Source organism: Sinohyriopsis cumingii, unplaced genomic scaffold (genome assembly GCF_028554795.1).
Source record: "Sinohyriopsis cumingii isolate HCF-2022 unplaced genomic scaffold, ASM2855479v2 utg000813l, whole genome shotgun sequence".
Classification (NCBI taxonomy): Eukaryota; Metazoa; Mollusca; class Bivalvia; order Unionida; family Unionidae; genus Sinohyriopsis; species Sinohyriopsis cumingii.
In genome coordinates this window covers 941,244-968,918 of record NW_028315934.1, presented here as the reverse complement: position 1 = coordinate 968,918, position 27,675 = coordinate 941,244, and the positions used below count along the sequence as shown (strand labels likewise).

Below are 27,675 nucleotides of genomic sequence, written 5' to 3'. Positions count from 1 at the left end.
GTAACGTGTTTAATACTCAATAATTGTAAAGTCTTATTTTCAACTACCAATTATTAGAACACGTGAAATCTCTCTCTCTCTCTCTCTCTCTCTCTCGTTTGTTTACACCTGTCTCTATTTTGATAAAACTTCAAAAATGACAAATTTAACAAACTTCATAGATATTTTCTATATGTAACACACATTATAACACGAGACAGTGTGTCATCTTCCGAGCACACTTCATGTCTCTCGGATAAAGACTGAGAATTTCTTTACTTTGCATTTTATGTGCCGTCATCGTCATCGTCATCGTCAGTATCATCAAGAGCAGCAACGGTTTTACACTTGTTATCAGTAGTATATGCTGAAGAAAGGAATATGCATATAGAGAGTATAGACAGGTGGACACACTTTACTAAAGGGTCTTTGACCAGCAAATGTCTTTTTGTGCAAACAAATGATATAAACTAATTTAAAATAAACACAAAATAACAACAAATTTTTCGGATATATTTTTTTCTGTGCGGTAAATTTCAATTTATAGGATAGGATACATCGTTTAGAGTTACAATATATGGAGTTTATATAAGGGAATAAAGGTTTACTGAGACAGTTAGGAAGTGATCTGAAAAGGGGATGCAAGTTTAGATTGTAGTAATGGTGTAGTTAGTAGTAGTAGTAGTAGTAGAAGTAAAGATATTAGTATTTGAAAACCAATTGTAAATGGGTTTTTTCTTCCGCTGTTGATATTAACTTACACCACATGGTGAGGCATAAAGAGACAAAGAACATTAGACTAAATGGCCTAAATTACAATGTAGTACTAAAATTCTGCAATTGGCACGGACATTATAGGGGACTGAAAAACAATCAGAAAAAATGTGCAATCGATGGCGGAGACTAAAAAATGCATTAAATTTCAGGAAATAAAGTCAATTGATAGCATAAAAATATTATTTCTACATTCCATCTACACAGAAGGAGCCTTCCTGACAATTTATAACTGCAGCTTACGCTAACTCAGTTAAATGTAAGGAGTTCAGTTTTTAAATTTCAACAGAAAAGGAGGATCTCATAATTTCAAATTTTATCTGAGTCAATGTTAGAGAAATTGAAGGACAATGCTAAGGTTACCGGTCAAGCTCGTTTCAGACTACCCGTCACTCACAATAGTTTGAAATCTCCTGCGTGGATAGACTGTTGTACACTTGTGGAATTAACTGCTCCCAAAATCCTGGACAAAATTGAACAACAACAAGCCAACGATAAATTTAACATGGCCAAAGGAAAAGTTAATCTTCACGTCAAACAAGCTTCGCCTCTAAGAGGGAGCGGGATCCTAAGGCTTTGTGAGGGGGTGTGGTCAATTTCTCAGTACCAAACTAAGTATTGTTCTAAATTAAAAACGAGTCGAACAGTTTGGTAGTATCAAATTTGCGAATTTCGTAATAGCCAATATCTTTCTAAAATATAATTATATATTTTAATAGTTAGGATATCAGGTCTTTTACTTTGATACCATTAGTTGCGTGTACGTCGATCACCTTGGAAACATTCATCCACATATCGAACACGAAAGTTTACGAGTTTAAACGGACGAACATGCAGAATACACAGTTACAAGATTTGCCGGTTTAGGACCTAACAATTACGGCTACCAGAACCGAGACAGAAACTGAAAGCATCATGACAACTGCAAAGTAAAAAGAGTTACACTACTCTATCGCTCCAGTCAATGGTACCTTGGAGGTCAAGTCAAGATCAAGACTTTGGTCTGAATCCGCTCTATCCTTGCAAAGTAGTACGTTTATCAGATCACCAAATCGTCAGGATACCCTTGGAAAAAAGTCTAAGAGAAGCAAGTTCGACGTCACAGTCACAATGTATTACCACATTGATACAGTTCTAGAGCATATAAGGATTACAAAATATATAGATAATTGTGACCAGAGACACCCAATAAGATTGCTGAATTCAACACAGTAACTGTCTGGTGGACCTACTGCTGACTCCAAGTTCAATAAGCTCTAGTTCAATGAGGTACCTTGAGAGAAGAGTGATGCCATATGCTGCGACATAAGCGATGAATCACGACCCTGCTGATCTACTCGCAGTTATTATGGCCAGCTATGAATGTTATTCATGTACTTACAAACCACTCTGAATGCCACCACAACAGCTTCATCGGGAATCGCAAAGTAAAAAAGAATACAAATTTCCCTTGGCCCTGCTTAACTACTGCGATCCCGAAAGTCGACTCCAGATGTTCAATGGGAAACTGCCCAAATATCTGGAATGGCCCACTCCTAAATGTTTATCCTGCACAAGATTTGTCTATTTAGGACTAAGAGACCCAAGAGAGTGTTTCAGATGTGATGATGTGATGTAAACTTCCCAGATGGCCTCTTTGCTGTTACTACCTTTCTTTAGTGGTTTCAAAATATGATTCTCGTGTTGCATTCTTCGCAATTAGATGGGGATTCTATTTTCTCTTCGGAACTGCAAGAATGCATTGGCCGAGAATTTGTCAAGATTCGATTGAAATGCAAAGAACAGCTGAATCCAGTCCACCATAAAGTGAGTAACCAGATGTGTCTGAATCCTATTAAAGACTGAATGAAGACGGTTGCAAAATAGTCACAAAACAGAGTTGCTGTGCAAGCACATAACAAGACTCTGCTGTCAAAACGGTATCAATGGATTTGTCGAAGATCCCGTTAAGAATCCACCACAAGCAAAATGCAGACAACAATTTCCATCGTCTACGACATAAACTTTTTAACAATTGGTATCTGAATGCTATCAGAAGTCTGATTACTTGGAAAGTGTTCACCTTTCTCAGACGTTAGGGACAACTACTCACAATTAAGAATTTTTTCGATGTCAAGACATCCACCCTAAAAATACGTGTGTTACACAGAACTGCATGCAATGAGTTCCAGGAGACCGTTTTTAACTTGCAGGAATTTAATTAAACGTTTAGAAGAATCATAGCCTCAAACGACACTCATTCTCAACGTGTTTCTGCCAGTTAAGAATATAATTTATTGCGATGATTTCATTTGACAAAAGTATGAATATGTCTACACAAAAAAGATTCCTACAAATTGATAACTTAGACAAGGATATTTGGAATAGGCTACTGGAACTGAGATAATGCATTTACAGAGAGTTTTGTAAATATTCTAATACGTGGCGCGAAATACCGATCTGCGGTTTTGAAAAGCGTACGGCAATTAGTAAAAGCGGCGTAATACCTATGACCGGCTGGGGTTTCAGTAAAATTATCGGAGCTTCTTCTCAGGAAAACATCTTACATTATCTGGACTATAATCCGTTAGAAAATGCCAATATATTTGCCTGAGGCAAATATAGTAGAAAGGAATCAAAATACTTGAGTTTTAAATAATCTTGAGTTTTAAATATCTAAGATACGGAAGCCTTTGTAATTGTGAAATAAAAGTAGCGGACGGATTCCTTGAACATATGGGGAAAGTTTACAATTTCCGCAGAGATAAGACTGTTTTAGGGAACATTCAGAATCACATAATTCAATCTTAATCCTGGGTAGTAGTGAAGGGGGACACTTTACGTACAATGGGAATTAGCATTACAGACCCCCCCTGGGTTAGATTACGTACAATGGAAATTTAACATGGCGAAAAATCGTGGGTCAGATTACGTACAAGGGGAATTAACATGGCGAAAAATCGTGGGTCACTCTACGTACAAGGGAATTTAACATGGCGATAAATCGTGGGTCACTCTACGTACAAGGGGAATTTAACATGGGGAATAGAGTTTGGGCTTGTTTAGGGACAAGGGGAATGGAACATGGGATTTTTTTTTTAAAAAAAATTTTTAAAAAAGGGGTAGGCAATTCAAAGACTATCTCTTTTCGAGAAATATGGGGGCCCTGAAAAGGGCCTTTGGGTTTATGTTAATATTAATATTAACATAGATGGCATCTCTCACATCTTCTTCTTCTTCTTAAACTCCTTCTAACTGCCGGTCCATACACAAGTACCCTCTTCAGACATCCTTGTCTTTCTATATAAACTCTCCTCATCCATAGACTTGTATCTGTCCTATCAACAACAGTCCACTTGGACCGGACATACATGAGCATGTCCGTCCTGAACATCATTGTTGACACAAGGGTTGAAGATTGAACGTCGGTCCACATCTTGAGGCTCCGAGAAACAGGTGAATCAATGCAGTGAACGGCGCTTATTTATAGGCAGAGGTAGGATTGAAACGAATTGAGTTCATTCACCAATCCGAACACGCGTTACAAAATTCAGCCAGCCGCATCCAATCCGAAGAGAGCAGTCTGTGACGTCACGTAGTCAATATAGATTTGCTAGCGCTTGTGTGCAGTCAATCTATGCGACAGTGATTCAACATGACGGAAACTCAGAAAACGATCCATTGGGGTGCACCAGCAGGGGAGACTGCCCAAGGGAACCCGGACTTACTTTCAGAAGAGGTGAATTGGGATTTTGTGGATTTTCTCTCTTCGCAAGAATTTGTTCCGGAACCTGCGTTACCTTCTTCATTACCGCAAGTGGAGAATTTTAGACAGAGACAGAAAGAAGAATTGGAGAAATTTATACAACGACAAAAGGAAGCGGAACAAGCTTTTCTCCTACAGCAACAGCAAGAAGAAGAGGTAAGAAAAAAACAACAGCAGCAACAGCAAGAAGAAGTAGCAGCAAAGAAACAAGAGGGTGAAAATCAAACGGTCACGGTACTGTTGGACATTTTAGCGGAGTTAAGAAGTCTGAAACAAATGTATCAGACTTCTTTATCACGACCGAAGAGAATACGACCTTCCCGAGCTAAACACGTCAACCCTGTGACTAAGCCTACCGTACCACCCTTAGTGATTTCAACTCAATCATCATCATCATTACGTAGTCCAGAAGTAGGCCTTGGCCGTGGCAAAGGCTTAAGGCAGTTAAAGTTGATTGCTTAAACTCACCCCTGCACCAAAAAAGGCCCTTTTCAGGGCCACCCACATTTCTCGAAAAGAAATACAATTTCAAATTGCCAATAACTCAAAAAAATATTCAACAGCCCATTTTACCCTTATAGTACGTGTCTGTGTATGAGTGCGTGAGTGTAGCTTCTTTTTCTTGAAATCAAAACTCAAAGACACTTACCTTATATCATTAATTTATTCTTTTCTCCATTTTTTTACAATCCAATTCACAATTCACAACACAACACTTTAATTAAAAGTTCATTCACTTCTTCTGTCTCCTTGTTTAGTCTCTCTGTTTTTTGAATTTTTTCACCGTCACACTCTTTTCCTCTTCTTCCTCTTCCTCGCTTTCTTCCCTTCTTCTTTTTTTCTCCTGTTTCTTTTTCTTCACCTGTCTTCTTTCTTCCTCATAAGAATCCCTCTCTTCCTCTGAAGAATCCCTCTCTTCTTCTGAAGAATCCCTCTTTTCTTCTGACTCCTCTTGTTTCTTTTTTGGGCAATCTGGAGACCAATGTCCTTTTTCTTTACAATAATAACAGGTATCTTGACTTTTGTCTTTTTTAGCCCCTGTTTTTGTTCTTTTTTGACGGTCTGGACACTCTGAAGACCAATGCCCTTTCTTCTGACAGATATAGCAAGTATCTTGACTTTTATCTCTAAAGGAAGGAGAATAGTCCGTAGGCTGGTCTGAAGAGAATTTTCTAATGACCCCTCGCAAAGCTCTGACGAAACGTTCCATCTGGTTAGTCTCTTCCATCGTTGTGCTCGGCTTGAGAGTGAAATGAATAGTAAAAGGACAAGACACACACCCTTTTATATACGCTGGTCTGCTATGACTATAAAGTAGCTCATGGTGTTTGAACTTGAGTCATTTGACTTTTTGCTTTCAAGATGAAACGATCTAATTCATTCGAGAAGAAAGAAGAAAGTAAGAGGCAGAAACGTGATCTATCGCCTCGAACCAGGGCTGAAATCTTGGCACAAATTCATGCCAGTGATTTTGAAGAGGACATGAGTGAACCAGAATCAGAACCCTCTAAACCAAGTTCACCACCCTTAGTCAACCCTGAAAAGTACTATTCCATTCGAGAGACGGAAAAGCTCTCCTCTAGAAAATTTAGAACCACGGCTTACAAATACACAGTGAAGTTTAAAGATTTCAAGTCCGACGTACCATTGGAGAAAGCAGAAGTGTTCATCACTGAGGTGTGGGATTCTTTGCTCACTGCACTCAAGCAGCAATGTCAACCCAAAGAAGACGATCGCTTGAGACTTTCCATACAACACGACGGTTTGAAATCCCCTGTTTGGATCGAGTTTAGCACCCGTGCAGAATTGACCGCTTCCAAAGTCATGGACAAGATTCAACACGTGCAACAATCTAATGACCAGTTTGACATCACCGATGGAAAAGCCACATTGGACATGACCCACGTCTCTCCTCCTCAAGGAACTGGACGCAAAAAGATGTTATTGGTGGACGACCTTCGCAACACCAAAAAGAGTCTCGTCCGAATTAACAACTCTCATGACCAGATGTGTTTAGCCCGTGCCATCGTGGTGGGACGAACCTATGCCGACAAGAACGACACGGTAGAATGGAAAAGAACCTGGAACACTATTCAACGTTCCCATCGAGCCAAACAACGAAACGAAGCAGAACTCCTGTTGCAACAAGCTGGCCTGTCCAAAGACGCACCCTGTGGCATTCCTGAGATGCAAAAATTGCAAGATGCCCTAGCTCCACGCTACACCTTAAAAGTGCACCCTCAAGAAATGCGCGGGCCTCTGTTGTTTCGAGGCCAACATTTTAAGGACGGAAAATACATTCATGTTTATTATCACGATGACCATTTCGATACGATTACCAGTATCACCGGATTCCTGGGATACAGTTATTACTGTGAGAAATGTGACCATGGTTATAATAATCGAGAGCAACACAAGCATTGTGGATTGAAATGCTCAGGATGTTTGGCCTCTTTACCCTGTCTGAGCGAAGAACCAGTGCCTTGTTCGACTTGTCTGCGCACGTTTGTTAGCCCTACTTGTTACCAACAACATCTGAAAACGCAAGGTTCACAGAAGAAATGCGCTTGTCAACTCCTGAGATTGTGCCCTACGTGTGGACAAGTCATACGTACCAATAATACCAAGGCACACGTATGTTCAGGAAAGAAAAAATGTCACATTTGTCACCACATCGTGGACTTGGAACACCAATGCTACGTGCAAAAATACCAACCCCAAACAGAGAAAGAGGACAGTCACAAGAAGAAAGGCAATTTCATCTTTTTCGATTTCGAATGCATGCAAGAGACCGGTATTCACATTCCTAATTTCTGCGTGGCTCATCGAGCGTGCGAGAAGTGCATTCAAGAACCTATCTTCAGTCATTGCCCTCACTGCAGCAAGATTCCTGGAGGGCGTGAAAAAATCTTTCGGGGACCAAACACGTTAGCCGATTTTGCCCAATGGGTCTTAGACCCCATCGACAATACGTGGAGCCAAGAGGACATCGAACTTTACGGAGATTGTCATCGTCATGCCACGGTGATGGCTCACAATTTCTCCGGATACGATGGACAGTTTCTTCTCAGATACTATACGGAACATGGCACCGAACGTCCTAAAGTGACTTTGAACGGAGCCAAAATCATTTTCATGCAAGTGGGACAAGTACAGTTTAAAGATTCGATGAGCTACTTGGCCATGCCTTTGAGTCGAATGCCTAAAACGTTTGGAATGACAGAAATGGCTAAAGGGTACTTTCCACACTTTTTCAATACGGAAGCCAATCAACACGCCGTTCTACCCCATTTACCTGAGGCTCACTATTACGACCCCGACAACATGCGTACCGAACAACGAGAAGCTTTCTACGCTTGGTACCAGGCTCATGCCTCGGACCCCTTCGACTTTCAGGAAGAAATGTTAAAGTATTGTCGTTCCGACGTGGACATTTTACGGCGTTGCTGTGGAAAATTTCGAGAACTGTTCATGGAACACGGAGGGGTCGATCCTTTGAAAGAAGCTTGCACCATTGCCAAAGCGTGTTCCTTAGTGTATCGACAACGATTCATGCCTGAAAACACCGTGGCTGTCATCAGTCCTCAAACGACCCACTTTGTCAAACGTCAATACTCGGTCAAAGCCCTACGTTGGTTACATTACTTGTGCGACAAGGAAGACAAGTGGATTCAGCATGCCCGCAACGGAGGAGGCGAAAAGACCATCGGAACGTATTCGGTCGATGGTTGGGACTTAGAAAACCCCAAGATCGTGTACGAGTTTAACGGTTGCTTATTTCACGGATGTCCCGTCTGTTACCCTGACCGTGGCACTAAAAATCAGTTTTTACAACGAACCATGGAAGACTTGTACCAGGACACTTGTCAGCGACGCCTAAAGTTAGAACAGCAAGGATACCAAGTGGTGGAAATGTGGGAACACGAGTACGATCACCGTATGAAAACCGATCCCGAGTTTAAACGTGCCGTGGAAAGTTACAAGCTGATGGACCCCCTAAACCCGAGGGATAGTTTGTACGGAGGAAGGACCAATGCCACCTGTTTGCTGTACCAAGCCGACGAAGAGAAAGGAGAAGAAATCAAATACTTGGACGTGTGTTCGCTGTATCCCTACGTGTGCAAATATTGTCGCTTTCCTGTAGGGCACCCGCAATTGCTGACGGAACACATCGACCTGGTCAACATTCGACAATACGAAGGCTTGATCAAGTGCAAAGTTTTGCCTCCCACGAACCTATACCATCCCTTCTTACCTCACCATTGTCAAGGCAAACTGATGTTTCCCTTGTGCCGTACTTGTGCCGAAACGTGCAACCAAGACCAACCTTGTCAGCACACCCAGGAAGAACGGGCCTTGACGGGAACCTGGGTCAGCGTAGAATTGTTCAAAGCTCTGGACATGGGATACCAACTGTTAGAAGTGTACGAAATTTGTCACTTTCCCAAGACACAACAATACCGCAAGGGTGACCCTACTCAGAAAGGCATTTTCGCCGACTACGTGGATGCCTTTTTGAAACTGAAGCAAGAAGCCAGCGGCTATCCTTCCTGGTGTCACACTCCCGAAGACCAAATAAAATTCAAAGAGAAATACTACGAACAAGAAGGCATCACTTTAGACCACATCGAGAAAAACGAAGGCAGGCGGTCGTTTGCCAAAGTGATGTTAAATTGCTTGTGGGGTAAAATGGCACAACGACCGTGTTTACCCAAGACGGAATATTTGACAGAACCTTCTCGCTACTTCCAGATGATTCACGACAAAACCAAATACATGAAACACGTGGACGTCGTTCGCGAGGATTTGATCTTGGTCAATTACGAAGAAGATCTGGACTTTGTACAGGACGACCCTTTTGGAAATGTCATCATTGCGGCTTACGTGACAGCTCATGCTCGCTTAAAATTGTACGAGGCTTTAGAACTGTTAGGGGAACGTGTCCTGTACTTTGACACGGACAGTTGCATTTACATCCATCACCCGATTCAACATCACCCTAACATCGAAGGAGACCGTTTAGGAGCCTGGACAGACGAGCATCCCGACGACAAGATTCTAAGTTTCGTCAGTGGCGGTCCCAAAAATTACGGTTACGAATACCGTGACAAACAAGGAGAAGTGCACACGACGTGCAAAGTGAAAGGACTGACTCTGAATTATCGTACCAATCGTGTGGTCAACTTTGGGGTATTGAAAGAAGCCTTGCAATCGGGAGAGGATGGAAACTTTAAAGTGACCACCTATCAACCGAACAAGATTGTACGTTTACCCACTCACCACATCGTCAGTCGACCCTTGGAAAAAGTCTATCAAATTGTATACCAGAAGCGAGTTCGACTTCCCAATCATTTCACCTTACCGTACGGTCACGTCGGTATTGGTCTGTATATAAAAAGGAACCCTAGGCAAGATCGATAGTTCATTGTGACTACCAAGACCGAGCGAACAAGATGAATACTTTCAGAGAAACACAGAACAAGTTGTTTAGAAGGGCACAATTCAAGTGTGAGGCTTCGGAAGTGGAATGCGATTGTGAGCCTTGCGATGGGTACGATGCTGTACCTTGTGACCTGAGCGATGCCGTAAAGCATCATGGGAACTTTAGTGCCCCTACCCCTATCATGGAAAGTGATGCTGTGCGTGTCAAACCTGTGGGATGCGAAAGTGATGCCGCTCGTCCTCTTGGACATTTTACTGGGTTTCGTTTCAAAGGGGAATGTTCACCTTCACGTCTACCCCCCTACGGATGTCATCCAGCCCTGAGCAAACTCCTACCCATGTCACTCAACCCTCATCGAAACGAACCTGTGAAAGACGAATATTCGTTTCCTGTGCGTTTGTCGGAATACTGCGACTTTGAAAATCGTCTTCAATCGTTCAAAGGAAAATGGCCTAAGTATCTGGGAGGACCGACCCCCGAAGAATTAGCCAGAGCCGGATTTTTCTACTTGGGCGAAGGAGATAAAGTCAAGTGCTTCAGTTGCGGTGTGTCACTTCACCACTGGGAACCGCAAGATTCGGCCTACGTAGAACATGCTCGATGGTCACCGAATTGTCATTACTTACCCTTAGTGGGACCGAGACATTGAAGCAACTTCTTACCATAATAATCTGTTCATGGATACTTTACAAGAGAACATTTGTGCTTTGCCTGTGGAGTTGAGAGAACGCATTTATCGAGAACTGGTCAAAATACAAGTGAAACGTAAAGAACAATTGCATCCGTTACGTCACCGGTGTTTGAACCACTGGTACCTTCAGGCTACACAAGGACTGATTGAGTTGAAAGTGTTCCATTGGACAGACATTGATCAACGACCTCCTGGTTATAAAAAGGAATGGTTTGGTATGGACGATTCTATCTACTACATTGTAAACGTACTGCATCGAATTCCAGAGGAAGAGTTAACGAATTACCAACATAATTCACGCAATGTCAACTTGGTGAAAGAGGAAACTTCTGAACGAATTGTAATGTGTAGATTAGTGGTGAAACGATTTAGATTTGACAATGAATTAAAACCATGTTTGTGCAAAGAGTACATTTCTTGTGTCAGACCAAAGAGAATTTAGTATAACCTATTCATGGATACTTTACAAGAGAACATTCGTGCTTTGCCTGTGGAGTTGAGAGAACGCATTTACCGAGAGCTGGTCAAAATACAAGTCAAACGTAAAGAACAATTGCATCCGTTACGTCACCAGATCTTTAACCACTGGTACCTGAAGGGTATAAGAGAACTGATTCGTCAGAAATTGTTTCAGTGGTCAGACCTTGTTCAATACTTCCAGACCCCCGGTGATTCACGTGTTGATCATTTTGGTTACTTCGAGATTCACCTAGAGCAACCCATTGAGGAAGACGAGGTAAAGGATTACCAACATATTTTCCGTGGAATCTACTTAGCGGAAGAGGAAACTTCTAATCGAACTCTGACGTTTCGGTTACAGTATGCAAGATTTATATTCCCTACTGGAGAACGAAGATCACTGGCTAGAAAGTACGTGCATTCTTTTCGAAACAAAGAGACTATAAAAACAGGCAGCTATGCCACGACTTATGTCGTATGTCATCCAACAGATTCCGTGGAAGGAACTCAATGACCATATTCAAACCGTGGATCATTACCATCGATTATTACAAGAACTGTATCCATTCAATTTGGGACGACAAGTGGTGTGTGTCTTAGTGACTTGTTTTTTGGGATTTCGTTTACCAGCCGATTCTTTGTGGACTCTTTACGATCAGTACTTACCACCTCCATGGCCTTAAATGGTCACGAAAAACTCCTTTTGCTCAAAGCCTTGCGGATTCATCTGGATACTTCTCGACCTCAACAGGAAAAAAAGATTCGTCAACTTTTAGCTACCCAAGACGTGTATGACGATGTGTGTGTAGCTTGTGACTTACACCCTCATTGGACAGATGTTCGTGACTGGAAAAAGGGGGGTTTTGAGGCTTGGACCCAAGAAGTGGCCCAGTATGCACAAGAGTTGTTCAAGGAAAAAAGTTACTTTTCAACCTGTGTTAGTGACGGTGCCAGAAGAACCCGTCACCGAGAACAACCACTCGCTTCAGGACAGGACTGTCATGGACATTCCTGAAAGGTCATTCCGGGAGGACACTTGTGTGACAATACCTCATGTAGAGACTGTAAGAACATTACACACTGTCCCTAGGACATCTTGGTTACCCAAAACATGTTGTACAGACACTTGTTTATATTCCACTTTGATCGCTTTGCTGTGTTTTATATTCCTGTACATCACTATTTGGGTTGTATGTATTTTTGTCTTTCGTGTTCATATTTGAAACATTCAATAAACGTGTTCTGAAAAAGTATATAAACTCTTGTCTTGTTTGTTTTTCGTGTCACAAGTGACATTTCTCATATCATGGCTACCTCTGCTGTCTCTGCTCCCTCTTCCTCTACTGTCAAAGTCATCGACGAACACTTAGATCGTGCCAGTTGGGAGGCTTTGTATCTTCGCCATCCCTTTAACATGCTCATTGCTGGACCTAGCGGTTCAGGCAAAACCGTATTCGTCAAACGTTTGATCGAACATAAACATCATTTGATCGATCGGCCCCCTCAACGGATCGTGTGGTGTTACAAAGAGTGGCAATCGGCGTACAGCCTTTTGCGAGAAAGTCAAGGTGATTCCATCGTGTTTGTGGAAGGCATTCCTAAAGAAGACGACGGCATCGTCTCTGACTCCCGTCAAACCCATTTGGTCATTTTCGACGACATGTTAGGAGAAGACGAAGAAGAAATTAAATTGTGGTTCACGCGCAAAGGGCATCACCGTAATGCCAGTGTCGTTTACATCACCCAAAATTTGTTTCAACAAAGTAAAGCCCATCGCACCATCAGTCTCAATGCGCATTACGTGGTCTTGTTTAAAAGCCCTCGAGATAAATCGCAAGTGCAAGTCTTAGCCAAACAGTTAGGAACGCCTTGGCTGACTCAGGCGTACGACGATGCCACTCAAACTCCACACGCCTATTTACTCGTCGATTTGAAACCTACCACTCCCGAGGATTTGCGATTTCGTACCCACTTGTTTCACCACTGGTGCCAAGACGGAGTGCCTGTCCTGTACACGTCCCCGTCCTCGACTTCATTTCACTCCCCATGAAAAAAATCTATAAAAACCTCAGACCCTTTTTCGTCTGTCTCACTCTCAGTGTGAACATGACGTCCCTTCAGTCGCATCTTCCCGTCAAACTGATTCGTGCCTTGTATGGCATCAGTCGAGAAAAAGATCCACAAACACGAGCTCGTGTCTTAGAAGCTAGTCTCAAAGAAGTCTTACGATGGTTCACGGTGACAGCACGTCAAATACTCCAAGGAATCATTCAGATTCCTCATCAAACCCAACGTTTTTTCGATCGAAACAAAGTCGCTTTGGTCCAACTGGCCGATCCCCGCATCGACACTCAAACCAAAAAACAAATCATTTTGAAACCTGGAGGGAGCGGTACTCTAGGAGGGGTCATCATTCGCTCACTCTTAAGATGGGATCCTAATGCCCCCAAAGTTATCCCCAAGACAAAAGTCCAACGAAGCCACAAGCAGAAAAAGAAAAAGACCAGGTCCCCAAGAAGAATAACTTCTCCAGTGGCAGGACCCTCCTCTTACCAGACACCACCACCCCGGAAAAAGAAAAGAAGCCCCCAGAAAAAGAAACAGAGAAAAAGTCCTCAGAAAAAGAAAAGTCCACAGAAGAGAACTAGTCGCAAGAGAGGCACTTCGGCCAGGACGCAGCCTTACACTCGCAAACCACGACCTGCCACAGCGGTGACTGCGTCTCCGGCAGCCTCACGTTTGTCCACTTCTCCGTTGATGTCACCAGGAACTGAAGAGTACTTAGAGACGTTGATCACACCAAGAACTTCTCCGTTGATGACCCCCAAAAGAACTTCCCCAGTGGCAGGACCTTCCAATTTAGCGGCAGTGGCTGCTGCTCACAAAGTACCTTCTCCCAAAATCAAAGTCCATGAAAGATCGGGCATGTTACAAAGTTTACTGGATTTGTCCAAGCAAGAACTGGCTCGATTTAGTCCGTTACGTACCCCTGCACGACGTGTCATGCCTGTCCTCAAACTGATACGACGTAAAGACAATCAGTGGCGACGCGTTCCAGTATAAAAAAGGCCTGTGACCGAGTAGGATATCAGTGTTTTTTTGTGCTCCTAAAGACTCAAAGATGTCACCCTCCAGAAAACCCCAAGGAAAGAAAAGGAAAGGACTGCCTCCACGTTTAGCCAAACATGGGGACATGTTATCTGTCCTGTCCAAAGCTTCTCCACCCCTACGAAAAAAACTCATTCAAACGGCCTCCAAAGAGGTCATCGATACCGTGTGCGAATGTTGTTTGAACGTTTTGAAAGGCACGATCCCTTTGTCCAAACACCAGAAACAATGCTTAGGCAAACATCGTCACGTTCTTCGGAAAATGGTTCAAAAGAAAATTCCCATTCATCAAAAAAAGAAGATGTTGGTCCAACGTGGAGGCATTTTGCCTCTCTTGTTAGGCCCCATACTGAAAGGAGTCTTGGGAACCATGTTGGGAGGACTGGTGGGAGCAAGATAAAAAGGCCCTCGGAAGTCCCAAGATCTCAGAATCGACCGCTGACAACCCCATGGAAGGACGAAAACTAGCTTTAGTGCCTTACAAACGATGGATGGAATACCATCGGTGGCAAGAACAACGCACCCCGCATTTACCTCCCAATCCCAATTTGAGCGAGATGTCCCAGTTACAACACGAATTGCAATCCTTGATGGATCGCCAAGATTTGTCCGAAACAGAAAAATCGCAAAAGTACGGTCAACTCTTGCAAAGACTGCAACTCTTTCACCAGAAAGCTTTAGACGAAACAGCTCTACCCACTCTGAAAGATTTTAAGACCTTGATGAAAAGTCCAGCACCATCATCATCATTACCACCACCACCACCACTACTGTCATCCCCAACCGTCACCAGAGATGCTACCCCACGAAGACCTGAGGAAGAAGAGACGCGCGAAGTGTTTCAAACACCGTCAGCAGCTCCCATTTCGAGTAAGATTGCAGCATCCTTATTGACCCCGTCCCCCACACCACAACGAGAAGAAATGAAAGCTTGGGTTAAAAAGATGATGTCCACACCTCCTTCGACAGAAGTGAAAAAGAAAGAAGGGAAACCAGAAGCGAAAAAAGAAAAGAAAACCAAAGCCATTCCATTGCCACCTCCACCACCACCACCACCACTACCTTCGACTTCTACTCCCGTAGCCCATCGGACACGTAAATCCGTTTCCAAACCACCCTTTCGACCCACCCAAAGTAGCATCACCGAAGAGTGGGTGACTTATTAACACACCAACACAAAAAAAATGGAAAAAGTCTTAGCCAGCATTTACTACGATCCCTCGCATCCTGCAGGTTACGCAGGAGTTCAAAAATTGTATCGTGCTGCCAAAACGCGACTGAAAAGTCTCCGTTTACCTCAAGTGCAACGATGGTTACAAGAACAAGCTACCTACACTTTGCACAAACCCATTCGACGCAAGTTTGCCAGAAGTCGCACCCGAGTGGAAGGCATCGATCATCAATGGCAAGCCGATTTAGCCGATGTCTCTCATTTGGCCAGCTACAATCGTGGCTACAAATATTTGTTTTGTGTCATCGACGTCTTTTCCAAATTTGCCTGGGTCGTGCCTTTGACTTCCAAATCGAGCAGCAAGTTAGTGCGAGCCCTGCAACGGGTGTTGAAACAAAGCGGTCGTCACCCTCTTCGATGGCAAACGGACAAAGGCACCGAATTTCTGAACCAAGCTTTCCAAAAAGAATTAAAGAAACGTGACATTCATTTTTTTACCACCGAGAATCCCGAAACCAAAGCCAGCATCGTGGAACGTTTTCAACGTACTTTGAAAGAACGCATGTGGAAATATTTTACGCATCACCACACTCTGAAGTACATCGACATCTTACCGCACCTGGTGCAAGCGTACAACCAATCTTACCATCGAAGCATCGGACGTGCCCCGCAAGACGTGACTCCCGACAACGAAGTGCTGGTGTTCGAGCGCCTGTTCGGTACGTCCCCGACGAGGGCTGTCCCCAAGAAAAGTGGAGAGTTGGCCGTAGGAGATTGGGTGCGCATTGGCAAAACCAAACGCACTTTCGACAAAGGTTACTTACCTAACTGGACGACCGAATTGTTTCGCGTCACTGGACGAGTGCATGGCCGTCATCCTGCCGTCTATAAATTGGAAGACATGAACGGAGAAGTGCTCAAAGGAACGTTTTATTTGCCCGAGTTACAACGTGTCACCAAAAAAGAAGACGACGTGTACGACATCGAAAGCATTCTCGAACGCAGAACCCGTAAAGTGGGCAAACGACGTGTCAAAGAAGTCAAAGTACGTTGGAAAGGATATCCACCCAGTTTCGATTCTTGGATCGACGCTTCACAAGTCATCGACTATAAAAAGAAGAAGTGACCATCATGCCCTTTCACACAGCAGACGCAGCTACATCGACCACTCCTTCTTCCCCTAGTTCTTCTGTGCAAGATTTACAAAAACAACCCTTGTGGGTGTGGTGTGGAGAACGTGTGCCTAAAACGCAAATCGTCTTTTTCTGCCAAATCTTCGTGGTGTATTGTGTCATCGGGGCAGCCATCGCCAATTTGAGTTTGCAACAAGGAGACAAACAATTGTGGACCATTTTATTGAGCAGTTGTATCGGTTACCTGCTTCCCAATCCCTCCCTGAAATTCTCCTCGAACGGGAACGTTGTGTCCAGTGCCAGTGCCAGTCACCACTCCAACAACAACAACCACAACCAGAACCCCATTTTGGGTGGAGACACGCCTCTGACGTCCAGTAATATCCCTTCGGACAGCCACAGAACTCTGGAATTATGAGTCACCAAAACCAATTTTACTTAACCTTACCCAGTGACAGTTCCATGGAGGTGTTTCCCCACAACACGTTGTGCTGTAACACGGCCAAATTACCTCAAGCCATCCCCTTAGATCACGAAGCCCATTGGGAAGTGGCTTTAGTAGAAATGATTCACCCGACCCAAGTCCTCAATGTCCTTCCCAATCAAAATTATTTTACGGTTCAAGTTCATGACGATCAAGTGCAAAAGTGGATGGATACCCATAGCAAATATAACATGAAAAACCCTAACAAAAGAAAATCCAAAGTGGACCGACTATCACTTGTTCATTCCCCCAGGTTATTATTTTAGTGGTCAACATTTGGTCAACACCATAGCCACCAAGTTTAATGGCGTGTTTCTGAAAGCTTTGGTGGCTGCCCAAAAAAGTGTCACCCTGGAGTACCACAAAACAGCTCGTCGCTTCCTGATAAAATTTCCTGAGGGGGATAAAATCATGTCTTTCTTATTTTGTCCTGAATTGTTTGACATGTTGGGCGGTGACATGGAGCTGAGGAAGAGAGGAGAACAAAAAACAAAACCCGAATTATCAGTCATTTCTGACAACGATTCTTTTGCCAAGTATTTTCGTACCCCGGTAGAACTGAACCAAGGACTGAATTTGATGTTCGTGTATTCCGATGTGGTGGAATACAACGTGGTGGGACACACCTCCGTGCCGTTACTGCGTGTCATTCCTTTCAAAGTGGATTATGCCGCAAACGCTGACGAGGAAGGTGGAAACACTTACCACGTCCACCGCGAATTTGTCCATCCTCACTATTTGCCGGTCAGCAAGTCGTATTTGGACACGGTCAACATTACTATAAAAGGAGATGTGGGACAAAATATTCCATTCACCAAAGGAAAAGTCACAGTGAAACTCCATTTTCGAAAACGGTTTTCTCACGACTCGTAAGTAAGTCATGTATCCAGTGTACCGAGGGGTTGCACGACAGCGAGGACACGGTTTAGGAGATATGTTAAAATCGGCCTTTCGTTCGGTGGCCCCGGTGTTGAAACCGATGGTGACACGCGGATTGCACGCCTTGAAAGATGCGGCACTGACGCAAGGCAAAGAATTTCTCCAAAATGTCATCATCGACAAACAAAACCCTAAAGAAGCCTTCATGAGGGCAGGCAAAAATGTCTTGCTGCAAACGGGCAAAGACATTTTAGGCCGACGAGACACACCTATAAATGCCCTGCACGCTACCGAGTCAGGCATTCAGCAAGGACAAGGCAGAAAGAGACGACGAAGAAAACACCCTTTCACTAGACTTCAAGCTAGAAAGGCCAAGAAAAGAAGAACCGTTCGAGACTTAGACGTTTTCGATTATTGAGACACAGAAAAAAATGATGCACCGAGAATCTTGCGCTTGTTCCAAGACGGAACTGGATCTGTTTGCCATGCCCCCTACCATGATGACGATGCAAGAATCTCAGTGGGTGGAATTTCATCCCGTCTCCTCTTTGACGGAATCAGCTCCCATCGAGTTTGAAATCAAAGGACAACCCGAAGATTACATCGATCTGAATAGCAGTTACCTGTATTTGAAAGTGAAAGTGAGCAAAACGGACAACACTAATCCTGCAGACGTTGCTAGAGTAGCTCCTGTCAACAATTTCATGCATTCCTTGTTCAGCGAAGTGGACTTGTACTTGAATAACAAACTGGTCAGCAGCAGCATGGATACTTACCCTTATCGCGCCTACCTGGAAAATCTCTTGACGTACGGAAAAGAAGCCAAGAACACTCATCTGGATGCTTGCGTGGTATGGAAACCTGACACAGCGGGTACAACCACGTTTACCGACCTAGCTATTGCACCAGAAGATGACAATCCTCACAATGCGGGATATATGGCTCGACGACAGAAAATTCTGCAAGGGCGAAGTTTAGAACTGATGGATCGTTTGCATTTGGACATGTGGTTACAAGAAAAGTATTTGCTGAACGGGGTGGATATCCGTCTGAGACTGAATCGTAGCAGTGCCGCTTTCCATTTGATGGCCCATGCCAATGAATACAAAACTATCATTCAAGAAGCCCGACTTTACGTGCGTCGTGTGGAAGTGTTACCTAAAGTAGGTAACGACATCAGTCAGACGTTAAGCAGAACGACCGCCAAGTACCCGATACGACGTGTAGAAGTGAAAACGTTCACCATTCCCACTGGACAGCGATCTATGATCGAAGATCATCTGTTCCAAGGACAGTTACCCAAACGTTTGATTGTTGGTATCGTCAGGAATTCAGCCTTCAATGGAGTTCACGATCAAAATCCTTTTGAGTTTCAACATTACAATGTATCCAAGATCGAAGTCAGTCGCGACGGCAAGACCTTGTGTACCCGACCTTTCGAGCCTAACTTTGGTGCCGCAAAGAATTATTTGAGATCGTACTTGTCCCTGTACGAAGCCACCGGCCAGTTAGGAACCAACACCAGTCACGGTATTACGTACGACGATTATGCAGGAGGTTATGCTTTGTGGGCTTTTGATTTCACTCCAGACCAAGGCAGCGATGAGGGACATTTCCACCCTATAAAATCTGGCCAGATTCGTGTGGAACTTCAGTTTTCGAGTGCTCTACCAGAGACGGTGAACGTCCTCCTGTATGCAGAATTCGATAATACAATAGAAATCAACAGTTTGAGAGAAGTCATTCTAGACTATTAGAAGCCATGGAAGACTGTTATCCCTCTTTACCTAGTGAAGAAACTTTGGACATGAAATGTGAGGAGACCCTGGAAAAAGAAGAAGAAGTGATCATGATGAAGTCAAGATGGCCAGAACAAGAAGCCCATTTAGTCTCCTGTTTTGCCAAACACTTGGTCGACAAAATAACAGAATTGATCAAGAAAAACTGCTATGGATGTCAAAACGATCATCCCAGTCAAATTCAACACGATAAATGCCTGATGTTAAGTCAAGAAGAAAAATTGGACGAGTATCTGGACGAAGCTTGGAGTCTCATCTCGAACAAAGACGTGTTGCACCAGTGGTATAAAGACTTGCGTGAACATTCTTGTCCACCATTAACCACTCAAGAGATCCATCGTATCGAAGCTCTCCTGAATCAGAGTGAGGAAACAGAACGAATAACCGTTTATTCGTCAGACATTTTCAAGCAAAAAGTCAGGATCGAATTGGCGACTTATTATTACCTGTGAAGAAGAAAACAAACACAAAACAATGGATACCTGGGAACTTTATTACCTTTTGAACCACAGTTCGTATACGGCTTCTTGGAATCCTGTCGTCTGTGCTAAAGATGAACTCCCTCATCGCAAACCTAAAGACCATCAAGCTTACGTGATCAACACGGACGACAGTCATCTCCCAGGAACCCACTGGGTAGCCGTCTACTTTCCTCAAGAAGGATGTGTGGAATATTTCGATTCGTACGGATTGCCCCCTTTGGAAGACGATATCATCGACTTTATGAGAAGAAATGCTCAAACCACCCGATTCAATAATGTGAAATTACAAGGCACAGATTCCTTGGTGTGTGGACAGTACTGTGTGTATTTTCTGCATCATCGAAGCCTAGGCTATTCCTTACAACATTTAGTGACTCATTTCGATCCTCGTTCTTCTGCTAGAAACGATGTGAAAGTAGATCGATGGTTTTGTGACCATTATGCTTATCTTTTGTCTCAAGCTAGGAAACGTAGTGTCCATCAATGGCCTAATGATTTCCAACAGTGGAAATCACAATTTCATTCACAACGTTGTCAGCCCTGTTTAAAGTAGATTGTCCATTGAGAAAAAAATGTTTGTGATTTGAAAAAAATTGTTTGATGTTATAGTGTTGGATTATTGTTAAAAAATGTTAGAAATGTTGTTGTTTAGTGTTAAGTGATTTTTGAATAAAAAATGTTGTGTTTTGAAAAAAATGTCTTTGTCTTTTGTTTAGCTATAAGAATGTTGGATTGATGCTCTTTCATTTCTTACTATCCCTCTCATGACACTCACTGAACGTTGCGACTAGAAAACCGTGTGGGGATGTTTTCCTTCACGTCCGCGCTTTGACTTTAAGAACCGGGGGTTGTTTCCAGTCTAACCATCCATTGTCGACTCATCCTCCTACGAAGATGTGCTCCAAACTAGCTAAGCTCAACGAAGCCTACGTGAATTTGCATAGGGTCAGACACAGTCTGATACCGAAGCCAGAAGAAATAGAGAATGTGAGAATGTTAAAAATCACTGAAGACCTGATAGAAGAGCTCTTCAGAGAAGAAATGAACAGGGAAAAAGAAGAATGGACAGAGAAGTACAGACTTCAAAAACAGCAGCAACAGCAACAACAACAACAACAACAACAGCAGCAGCAACCTGAACCTGACAGAGGCTTTGTCGATTGCCGTATCGACACCAAAGAGTTCTTCTTCTCTTTCCGAAGAAGCAGACCTATTGCCAGAAAGTCTATCCTCAGAGGACATCGCATTCTTAGAAACTAAAAAAAGAATGCCATAGCAAAACAAAAAAACAGCCCTTTTCAGGGCTACCCACTACTCTAGAAAAGAAATAACCATCGATTTGCCAATGTGTGTAGGTAGAGTAGTGTGAAAATAAACACTAACTCTTTCTTAAAAAATGTGAGGGTATGTGTTTGTGTGATTGTGTGATTGTGTTTGTAAGTGATAAAGTAGGTTGGTGAGGATAGTAGATTAAAATGATGTAGGGGCTGTTTGAGGTGTATATTTGGGGTTAGATTGGATTGCCTTGCGTATGTGGATAGTCTATTGAAGTGATTTATAAAAAAATTTATAATAGTGGTGGGTAGCATAAAAAGTGAGTGAGTGTTTCTTTTAGGTCCGCGCGTTGTTGTTGTTGTTTTTGGTCATGATCTAGGTAAGATGAATTTTATGTTTTTAGGGGATGTTTTCCATCACGTCCGCGCTTTCAGTATAAATTGAAACTCGCTGGGCAGTCAAGCTACCCTTGTTGATTGATCAACACAAGAATGAATAGCAGAATAGTGAAACTGTTAGAACTCCAGATGCACCTGGAATATGCCAGGCGCATAGTAAACGAACTATCAGCGGAGGCTATAGTAGAAGAAGCAAGAGTAAAGAAGGAAGAGGAGGAGAGAAGAGAGAGGGAAGAAGAGGAAAAGAAAAGAGAAGAGAGGATGTCGTTCAATATTCCCGAAACAGAGGATTGGGGTGTTGAAGCGAATCATCCTCCCTCTGCGCTCCCCAGAAGAAAGGTGAAAGAAGACTGGGGAAGAAGATGCGTGTGTGGCGCCAGGCCAGGACGGTGCAACCATTAGATAGGTGCATCAGGAGTTCAAAAAACAGCCCTTTTCAGGGCTACCCAATACTCTAGAAAAGAAATAACGATCAATTTGCCAATGTGTGTAGGTAGAGTAGTGTGTATATAAACACTAACTCTTTTTTAAGATAGTGTGAGGGTATGCGTTTGTGTGTTTGTGTGTTTGTGTTTGTAAGAGCTCAGGTATGTTTGTGTGAATAGTAGATTATGGGTTTCTTAGCGTATGTGAAGAGTATAGTTAGGGTTTTATTATATGAAATGAGAAAGTAGGGGATGTTTTCCTTCACGTCCGCGCGTTGTTGGGTCATGATCTAGGTAAGATCAATTTTATGTTTTTAGGGGATGTTTTCCTTCACGTTCGCGCTTTGAGTATAAAACTAACAGTGTTGGCCATTGGAACCCATTCTACGGAATAAGCAAACAAGAAGATGCCAGCAGCTTCAGCTTTATACAACGATCTTATGGGAAGTTGGTATTGGATGGTAGATGGATTGAGTGTAGTAGAAAGGGTTGAACAGGAATGGAGGTATGCAGTGACAAAAGACTTCGTCTCAAGACAAGTAACCAGCCTCCACTTATCCGTAAATATTGTAAAAGAAATGATAGAGGATGAGGAGAAGAGAATCAGAGGTTTAATTAACCCACCGTATGTCAAAGTGGGTAAGTTAAAAGAAGCGATAGATCATGTGACGAGTGCAAGGTGCTTTCTAGAAGACATTGTAGAATGGACAGATTGGTGTTTCGCGAAGTGGGGGTTAGAAAAACTTAAGAAAGCTGAAGAACTAATGAGGAATGTGCTGACCGAAGAGGTCAAGAAGATCAAAGAAAAGTGGTCAAAGGAAAGAAAAGAAGAAGAAAATAGAAAAAAAAGGGATGAATTCGATAAACTGAACACAAACTGGATGAAAATCCAAGAGAAGTTCCGGGCCATGGGCCACCCGGACTGGTTGCCGGAAACAGAAAAGAAAAAGAAGAAAGGAATGATGGACAAAATAAGAGGATGGTGGAAGAAGTTAAGAAGTTAAAAGAAGAAGACAAACCCAAAGGCCCTTTTCAGGGCCCCCATATTTCTCGAAAAGAGATAGTCTTTGAATTGCCTACCCCTTTTTTAAAAAAAATTTTTTTAAAAAAAATCCCATGTTCCATTCCCCTTGTCCCTAAACAAGCCCAAACTCTATTCCCCATGTTAAATTCCCCTTGTACGTAGAGTGACCCACGATTTATCGCCATGTTAAATTCCCTTGTACGTAGAGTGACCCACGATTTTTCGCCATGTTAATTCCCCTTGTACGTAATCTGACCCACGATTTTTCGCCATGTTAAATTTCCATTGTACGTAATCTAACCCAGGGGGGGTCTGTAATGCTAATTCCCATTGTACGTAAAGTGCCCCCCTTCACTACTCTGGGTGAATGTTAAATTATAAGGGACCAAAATAATTAAAGATTGATCAGAAGCCATCCAGATGAAGAAAATGACTATAGGACAGACATATTTTTTTTGGGCAGATTGCAGGTGCAAGAAAGAATAAAATGGAAGATTCCAACCTGTTGGATCCTTACAGTGCACAAGGTATGATTAGTTCCGACTCTGGTAAGGTAACACTAGGCACACAAATTGTACTTTTTTACATTTACGGTTGCTGAAGTTTATGACATTACTTACGATCATTTTACATCTACAGTTGGTACAGTTTATAACATTACTTATGATCATATTACATTTACAGTTGGTACAGTTTATAACATTGCTTATAATCATATTACATTTACAGTTGGTATAGTTTTAAAATTACTTTTGATCATATTTGATTTACAGTTAGTACAGTTTATAACATCACTTATGATCATATTAATTTTAGAGTAGGTACAGTTTATAACATTACTTATTATCATATTACATTTAAAAATGGTGCAGTATATAGCATTACTTATGTAAATATTACATTTACAGTCGGTAAAGTTTATAACATTAATTATGATCATATTACCTTTACAGTTGGTACAGTTTATAACAGTACTTATGATCGTATTACATTTAAAGTTGGTACAGTATATAGCATTACTTATGATAATATTACATTTACATTCGGTATATTTTATAAAATTACTTTTGATCATAATTCATTTATATATATTAAAGTTTAGAACATTACTTGTGATCATATTACATTTAAAGTTGGTACAGTTTATAACAGTACTGATGATCATATTACATTTGCAGTTGGTACAGTTTATAACATTATTTGTGAATATATTATATTTACAGTTGGTACAATTTATAACATTACTTATGACCATATCACATTTATAGTTGGTACAGTTTATAACATTATTTATGATAATATTACAGTTTGTATAGTTTATAACATTTTGGATAGTGCTATATTTACTGAAATTGATATAATTCACTTCTGAAGATTACATTTCCTTTAAGGTTATTCAATTTTGAAGATAATATTTAATCTAAGGTTATTCAGTTGTCAAGATGATATTTCATCAAAGGTTATTGAGTTGAAGAAAAGGTTTTATATTTAAGGGTTGAATTAATCTCAATAACATGACAACTCAGTTGTCGTTATATACACCTATCAATCGGCTATGATCTCATAATTCCAAGCTAAACATATAACCCGTCCCCCATAATTATAAGGTTCTCTTAACGAAAGCATGTATTTTCCCAATCTTAAGGTATTTTCCACTGTCACTATAAGAATGCAAATGACTAAAGAACTGGAGAAGAATGCTCTGTCTTCTAATGAAATAAAAAAGATAAGGGTTTCTTTTGGACAAATAGCATATTGATTGACAGAGGACTTTTAATTTGTTGCCTACGAAGGCTCTGGCAGAAATTTTGACCTACCCGTATACATAACACACCGCAGGGTTTAAAAGACCATTTGACCTACTTGTATAAATGACCCGCCGGACTCTTAACGGATCATTTGAATTACCCGTATACATGACCCACCTGACTCTTGACAGATCATTTTGACCAACCTGTATACATGACCCATCGTACTCTTAACAGACCATTTGACTTACCGATATCGCTGACCTAAAGGACTCCTGACAGACCTTTTGACCTTCGCGTATAGGCGACTCTCTACGGTTCGTATTATGCATGGGTTATATTTTTAAAGAAGAGTTCAAGGTGTTTTACACTTGTTATACTGACTATTTAAGATAGACCGTGTATATCTTAGATTTTGTTACAAGGGCGTAGCTACTATAGCCCATTTCATGCAGACTTCGGTGAACTTCGTAATTTGCTCAGAATGTTGTTCATGTGGTGGGCGGTCAGCTGACCGCAATAGTCACTCGATAGGTGGTGGGCAAAATATGGCGGACGCTTCAGCGTCAGCATCAACTTCTGTAACTACTCACAATCGTTTATCGAGTTGAAAAATGCATATTCAGCACCGATGCTGCAGCAGATATTGACGAAATTTAATACTTGAACCATCCTGTCTTATTTTCTGGAAACCAGGGCGGACTTCAAACCCATACGAGAGAGTAGCTTTGAGCTGTTTACATCTGGACATGTACATGTAAGTAAGGAAACGGTGTCGAAGTAAACAAATTTAATCCTGACAATCAAAGAGCAAGTTGTTCAAACTATTTCTGTGCATCTGAAACGTCACTATAATGAAATGCGTTTCATATGAGTTTATCAGATTTGTTTGTGAAAGTCTGTGGATAATTCACATATAAATTTCAATCATTTAATTAATTTTATTTCTGAAATATTTCTAAACAACAATAGACGCCATTTTATTATGTACATGTGCCCACCAGCGTTTGATTGGCTGGAGTATAAAGTAACTCGGGAGGTTATTCGGATAATTAAGGAGCAACTCGGTTAAATTCGGTATGAAATGGGCTATATAGCAAGAGAATGCAAAGCATAGGCGCCCACCAATTATTTTCTTACGCAATAGATTAGGCAGGGACCCTATCGGTAAGCTTTGCATAATGGTCCGCAGTGGAGCCCAAATATTCTAGCTAGGCTACTGTTTTGATGTATGATTGATGGGTGTAATTTGGGTTGTAGATTATACAGCTTGGCCTTACTCCAGGTGTGCATCTATCAAATAGCTTCTAACTCCGCATGGTCATTTTCACTTCCTGGACTTCAGAGGTAAATTGTGAAAAAGATGACTATAACGTTTCTCTATATCTTACATATTTTGTAATTCATTCATTGCACTTTCAGAAGCTTTTAGTGTCTAGTCCTGCAAAATTAGTTTTCCTTATTTTAATAACTACTAACGATAGTGTACTTTAGACTAATTCGGATGATTTTTATATCAGATTGGAGCAGTCATTTTAGTTAACTGTGTGCTTAGCTCTTGCACAATTGTACAAGATCAAATAAATTTCAGCCACAGTACATTAAGTAACATAATTACACCAACATTCTCTCCATTGGGCATGTTGCTATTTCAAACTACTTCAACTTACACCTGTCACTCTCTCAGAAGTTAATATTATCTGCAGAGCGCGCCAATCGGTCATCCGCCAAGCTCCTAACAAACCATTCGACCTGCCAGCATAGGTAAACTACAAGCTGGGTTATTAGATGACCATTGGAATTTCTGATTGCGCTAGATGACAGACATTCGCTACGAGAGACATTGAGGTCAACGGAATTGTTTATGCGCCATGAGTGGGTTGAATAAAATTCTTTACAAGTTGTACCCCCAGTAGTACGTTGAACATCATTTTTTAAAAGTTGTGCCGACTAGGTTTATTATATATAACGTCTCAACGATAGCTGAAATATTTTGCTTCAATGATTACAATACTTCTATTATATTTGGATTTATAATTTTTATCTTTAATACTGAGCGTACGGTCTAGTTTCTCTAGCAGTAATGAAGTTGGTTCCCGTTTTCTTTCCCTTTTATTTAATGGCATTCTCAAATTGAAGAGACATATAGAAGATGTCATTCTGGCCTCCTTTTGCGGAGATTGCACAGCGGGCGATAGAGGTTTACATCGCTGGGGTGAGAATGGGTAATGGGTTCGTGCCGATAAAGAAAGTTAGAATTCTAAAGCCCCAGGGGTCTAGCATCTTTATTACTGAGGTCAATCAATATTCGATATAGAAGTTTACACATGTAAGGTAATGCATTCAAGTTATAGAATTACATATTAAATTATCAAAATTATTCAAAGCTTACCACTTTGATACGATTCTGAAATCTCCATCCTTTTGAGTTCGACTTGTATAATTAATTATCAAATGAACCAAAGGCACATAAAATATACTTAAAATATAATACGAATTCAATATTTCTAAATAACACATAAATCATTTAGTCGTACGGACTAATTATTAAATGTTGGTTCTTAAATAACGATATATTATGTTTTATAGATTCAGAGATATTTCGTTTACAATGAAGTTGGTAGCAAGTCGCTTGAACAATGATTCAAGACTACTAGT

At 41.7% G+C, this 27,675-nt stretch overlaps 1 protein-coding gene across 1 annotated transcript in view; it reads left to right on the top strand.

Annotated features, from left to right (window-relative positions):
* The window catches only part of LOC149773206 (neo-calmodulin-like), a 66,282-nt gene that overhangs the window by 173 nt on the left and 38,434 nt on the right, over positions 1 to 27,675 (top strand). Inside the window, exon 2 of the mRNA XM_089946634.1 lies at positions 23,733 to 23,796. Coding sequence (XP_089802760.1) covers positions 23,733 to 23,796 — 64 coding nt within the window. The remainder of the gene's footprint in view (positions 1 to 23,732; positions 23,797 to 27,675) is intronic.